The sequence below is a fragment of the Neolamprologus brichardi genome, chromosome 12 (assembly GCF_056152115.1).
Source record: "Neolamprologus brichardi isolate AB-2024 chromosome 12, ASM5615211v1, whole genome shotgun sequence".
NCBI classification, from domain to species: domain Eukaryota; kingdom Metazoa; phylum Chordata; class Actinopteri; order Cichliformes; family Cichlidae; genus Neolamprologus; species Neolamprologus brichardi.
Window position 1 is genome coordinate 1,078,441 of NC_142115.1, and position 6,000 is coordinate 1,084,440.

A 6,000-nucleotide genomic window follows, 5' to 3' on the forward strand; every position below is an offset into this window, starting at 1 on the left:
CTAACTAACAATAAAGACAAGATGATAGTTTATTAAATTTTAATGAAATTTGCAGATTGTTTCGGTGAAGTTTAATAAACTCCTTGCTATCTAAAATATAACAGGACACCGGAGTAAATTCTCGAGCATCTCACACTTCTGATAATCAGCTGTCTGCTTGACGTTTATTCAGCTGTGTAAAAACTATAACTTTAATCTCAGCCAAACCGATTTACTCAGGAACAAATAAAATACTAAAAAAAGCCAAACAATAACATTTTTAAGTTATCTAAGTGACTTATATATCATGTTTAACCTGAGTAGCGAAAGACGGCGGTGGGTTTGAAAACAATTAGCCGGGAGTCCGGTGTTCTCACGGCTCTAGTTAGCCTAGCCCCCGGCTAGCTATCGAGCTAGTGGCTAACAGACGTCTCCGAAAACGTCGGAGCGCTTTTGAAAATATGTGGTGTCTTGATAAACTGAGCAGATATTTGAGGTTTACACAGCTACATTCTCGCCTGAAAATATGTTAAACGTTTATTTTGTGACCCAGAAAGAATAATAAGAGTAATATTAAAACTAACTAGCTGCTGCCATTGTTGGAAACTGAGCTGGGCTGCGCTATGAATTCTGGGACACAGCTTCTTCTTCTTCGGGGTTTAACGGCAGCTGGCATCCTTGTACATGCAGTGCTGCCATCTTCTGTTTCAGTCCGTTATTACACTCTTAAATCCTACTACTTATTCCTGCGTCTTTTGGGATCTTACAAAGCTTCAAACGACGCGTCGACTATTAAATCAGTCGTCGATGATTTTGATAGTCGACGTAATCGTGACTAGTCGACTAATCGTGGCAGCCCTAATCTAAACCAACAACAACTGTCTGCTACCAACAATGCAGTTTTGACATCACTACCCACACGCTTTAATATCCACTCACATCTACATCATCAGGTGATCACATGATAGAGTGAAGGAAGGTCTCACAATGGTTGCACCCGAAACCTCTGCCCATAATAACCCTTTTTTCACACCGTGGCTCATGTGATGAGGTACATGATCAATAGATAAAACTCCCACTAGGGTTTACATGCCTGGGACTCTGCACCGTTTGGTTTTAGTACTGAAGATGTTTCTCGGGAGCTGAAATGTCTTCAAGAACCTTAAAGAAGTCCAGTTGCTTTCATGTCCAAGGTCCTCAGACTACGATGATGTGGATGACTGAGAACCTGCATAGACATGTTCTTCTGATCAGCAGATGACCTGCTCTACCTCCTTTTATATGACACAGTTGTGTTTTTATTTAACTAACATCAAATGGTTCCCACTATGAAACGTAACCTGTAACTTGTCTTCAACAACATTAAAAATCTAGTTAACCATGTTCCAGCGAATGTTAGCGCCACCTCTGTTGAAGACTGAGAGGTTTCTGTAATATTTAATTGGAAATTGATTATATATTCCAGAGGTAGGCAACTCCAGCCCTGAGGGCCGGTGTCCTGCAGGTTTCAGATCGCACCCTGGGTCAACACACCTGAATCACATGATTAGTTCATTACCAGGCCTCTGGAGAACTTCAAGACATGCTGAGGAGTCATTTAGCCCTTTAAATCAGCTGTGATGGACCATGGACACATCTAAAACCTCCAGGACACCAGCACTCGAGGCCTGGAGTTGCCCACCCCTGATATATTCTATCATAACTACCTTCCAATCTGCAAATTACCCCTAAAACATAATTAGCAGGCAGCTTATAGCTACTGGAACACAGAAACGTGCTGATTAATTTCAGTCGGACTATTAAAAACAGTTCACGGGAAGCTTAGGATTATAAATAGGATTTTAATCAATACTTAAGTAACATGACTTGACTTCAGTGTTTGACACAGCTGATCATGCAGTTTTCCTCAACAGGCTGTGAAACAGGGCTGGCAGTTTTATTTCATCACTTGCTGTTGTTTATTTGATATACCTGTTTCTGGCCTCATCCATGCACTCCACAAACATAACTGCCACGTATACTTCTTCCATACTGTAGAAACCCCCCAAAAATGTTGGTTCTATGCATTTTTTCTTGCTTGACTTTGAATTTCTGATATTTGAACAGTTTAAACTGAAGTCTTTACCTTCAGCCTAAAATCACCTCTCACTAATAAATCCTCCAGTTCTTGGTTTAAGTCACCTGACTGACACATCTTAGCATTTCTGTGGAAAAACAAACCATCACAAAAGGCAAAAGATGATGATGGTCCAGAACTACCAAATGTTTGTCTTCACTTCTTCACCAACAGATTGCAGTACGTTTCATCACGGATCATATCAAGCTCCTGAAACTCAGCGTCCACTCACAGCAGGCTCTCTGTGGACAAAGCTCGGAGCTGCCTTTCATTGTCTCCAGTATTTTGCATCAGAACTGCTTTAATAGTCTCAGCATAAACACCTCGTGGACAGCCTGCTGTGAATACTTAAAAATAGCCAAGTCTTCATTTAACCCATTTAGAACAAGCTCGAAATTTGTCAGAAAAGAGATATTTAGATATTTTTTAGGTTAACTGTCCTTTTAACAATTAACTGTTATAAATCACACACTTTGTGCACAAAACTTTAAACAGAAATTCACAATTAATTGCTCACATTTTAGTCCAACCAGAACCCGAATGTGTTCTCACGTCACCGTTATTGATCATTGATATTTAGATATCAGATCAGATCTGATCAGACCAACAAACACCTGAGTGCTGCACTCTCTCTGTGAAACCAGGTTTTCAGTATTGAAGGACAGGTTTATATTCAGTTTTAAATCAGGTATGAGTATTTAATATGTATTACACAGCACACACTGCAGATCTGTTCCTACACCACACTGTCAGGCCTTGTCTGTGTAAGGAACACAGCCTCGTCTGTAAGCATGTAAATTACACAGTTGGTGAAGGAGATCTGAACCTCGTCAGTAACTTCATCCATGTGTGGAGCAGAACAATCAGAAGCTCAAACTGCATCTAAATGAAGTCGAGTCGAACTTTGAAACCCAAGGATTTCGATGTCACGTCTCCGGTGCGAGCCCTCGGTGGTCCTTAAAACGTTCCTCTACAGATTCGCTCTGTCATCAGTCAGGAGCTTCATTCTTCATCCCTCCATCTCTAAAGTCTTTCTCTCTCGTATCCTCTCCTTTCTCCTGTGCAGATGGTTTATCCCTTTCCTGTTGTGTTTCCCTTTTTGTGTTATCTCTTCATTTAAAATCTTTTTCTACGAGTCCTCAGCTATTCGTGGTCTTCATAGATACCATGCCAGCCCACTTCTGTTTACTACATCTAGGTCAGACACACTGCTAGCTGCTGGTACCACAGACTGACACCACATTACAGCAGAGCCCTGGGTTTCATTACTGTCACAGGTATGTATGCCTTCTATATTGTGCATCTACACAAAGGTGCGTCTCGAAACTAGAGAGTTTTCACTTAATACAAGATGCACCGTCTAAAAACAAGTTCCTACATCTTACTGAAATGTTTCTCTGTAGCTGATTGTGTCTTATTTTAAGTGTCATGAGATTATTTTGACTAGAAATAAGACAAATATAATCGGTAAGATTGTGAGTTTTTGCCGCGTGGTGCCTCGGCTACGTTTAAAGAGAAAGAAAAAGAAAAACTGATCAAGCGGTTCTGTGACCAGGCGAGGCCCGCTTCCCTTCAGACCTATCAGTGACATGGCTGCATTTTGTTGGTGTCTTCCAGCAACACCAAAAAGACCATGTGAGACAAATATAGTGGACAACTGCAAAAATGTTTCCATGGTTAAGAAAACCCCTTCAAAACACTGTCCGGGGACACAAAACTCTTACAAGCGCTATTAGCGGCCAGCAAAGTATCAATAACCAGAAAGTGGTTAAATCCAACTCCGCCAACACTTGAGGATTGGTTTAATGTGGTTTTCGAAATATTTAAAATGGAGAAATTGACATTCTTTTTAAAAATTCGAAAAGACAAATTCTACAAAATATGGAATAAATGGATTAGCTTTGTGTCCCCCATCCGCCCTGAATTTGGGTAAGACCAGCCCTGAATTGAATCTCCCATGTATCGTACAATGTCAGGTTGACCCTCAACTTCATAATATGTACCTAATGTAACCTCTTTGTAAACAAACATGCTGCATCATGTAACACACTGTCAAGCCAATGAGTTAATCTTATTTTTTTTGCTATCAGAATGTAAAATAAAAGGACGAAGAAAAAGGTTTTTGGGTTTTTTTTGTTTTCTTTTGACTAAATAATGTCAATGCACTTTATTGTAACAAGTCCCTTTTTTTTCTTCAATAAAAATATAATTAAAAAAAAACAAAAAAACCCCAAAACAAAACAAAACAAAACAAAACACACTGTCCAAGTCAAGAACACTCTGAAGGAGGTGGGAGCATCATTATCAAGTGTAAAAATGTAAATACAGAAGGTTTCATAACACAGTGTAACGTGTGTGTTGTACTCCAACTGGTTTGAGTGCTCGAGTTGAAAAGCGCTGTAATAACCAGCACATTTATCACAGGAACGCTTAGTTTGCACCTGAATGATGACAACAAGGCCAGAAATAATGGAACAGCTGATTATCCAAAGCAAACCCCATTATCTGTCAGACACGATGGATGCGTTATTATGACATGGGCAGGTATGGCCGCCAGTGGAGCTGGGTTACAGGTGTGTATACCTGATATAAGTGATAAAGAGTAGAGTGCGGTCCTGGGCCCTCCCTAACCCTGGTTCTGTCCCAGTTCGTCTTTCATTGCCAAATACTCACTCAGAAGGGATTGTCTGAGTGCAAGTGCACTTCAGGGAACTGCTGTTGTGATTTGGTGATGATCAAACTGCAAAAGCAATTTCAGAGTTTGACTCCACGAACAAGAAGCTGAAATATCTGCTCGAGCAGAAGGATTTCACACACAGCATATATGAATTACCTGAACACTGCAGTCAGAATTAAGCTTCACAATATTCCTGTTGCCATAAATCTTAACGTGAGAAAAGTTCATATGAAATCTGTTTCATTGGGTGGTGCTGAAGTAGCTCCACAATGACAACAACATGTTACAGCCTTCGTTCTCAGGCTGACACCAAACATGTTGTAATATTTCTAAAACACTACAACAGCTGTTGAATATGATCACGATCATAATCGTGATCAGTCCACGCCAACATGGCTCACAGACGCTGCATAGGCCTGCTCACAATTCATACAGTTGTTTATGTCGAAGCAACCTGTTCGCCAGCACGGGCACACGCACAGTGCACGTCCCTGCTCAGCAACACCCAGCCACTCTCACGCTGCGGTATTATCCTAATGCCTGATGGGAGCATATGCAGACCGGAGCAGGCGGAGGTAGAATTAGTCCAAATATGATCTGTGGGCAATGCAGCAGCAGCGGGGCAGAACAGCCACACTTACCGGCCCCCGCCTCTTCAGAGAGATGTTCTTCCACAGCAGAAGATGGAGTTGGTGCAGGAATCCCATTTTCCTTTCCACTTTTACTTCACTGTGTCCTAAATGTAACAAATTAGCATAACGGCGGTGACGTCACGCTGGATTTAGAAAACAGGGGGATTTCTATCCCGTTTCTGGGCATCCTGGATCCGATTCAGCCAATAACAATATTAGTATTCTTATTTTAGCGCAGGCGGAAGGAAAAATGAGCATTTATCCGAGAGCGGCGGCAAAATGCGTGACGGGACTGTGTGTCATCCTCTGTAAACACTTCACAGTCTTGCTTTATCATGCAACTGCTGGAGTTGGAACAGGGAAGCAGTTTGGGAGCAGCCTGACAAGCTCCAAACCACAGACTTCCGACGGACCTTTCAAAACAAAAGCCTCTTGACTCAGATTTGGACGGTGGAGCATTAGAGCCACATTACGAAAAGAAAGACTTCATCGTTACGAAAATAAAGTAGTGAAATGTATTTGGATTAAAAAGTCAAAATGTGAATAGATCCTCTTTACTCGACGAACCTTTTATCTGTCCTCTGACCAGTGGCGGT

General features: G+C 41.3%; 1 protein-coding gene across 1 annotated transcript in view; it reads right to left on the minus strand.

Annotated features, from left to right (window-relative positions):
* Nucleotides 1–5,793, minus strand: part of abca2 (ATP binding cassette subfamily A member 2) — an 89,262-nt gene extending 83,469 nt beyond the window's left edge. Inside the window, exon 1 of the mRNA XM_087848854.1 lies at nt 5,414–5,793. Within this exon, the coding sequence (XP_087704980.1) occupies nt 5,414–5,479 (66 nt within the window). The 5' untranslated portion in view covers nt 5,480–5,793. The remainder of the gene's footprint in view (nt 1–5,413) is intronic.
* Nucleotides 5,794–6,000: the final 207 nt, after the last annotated feature.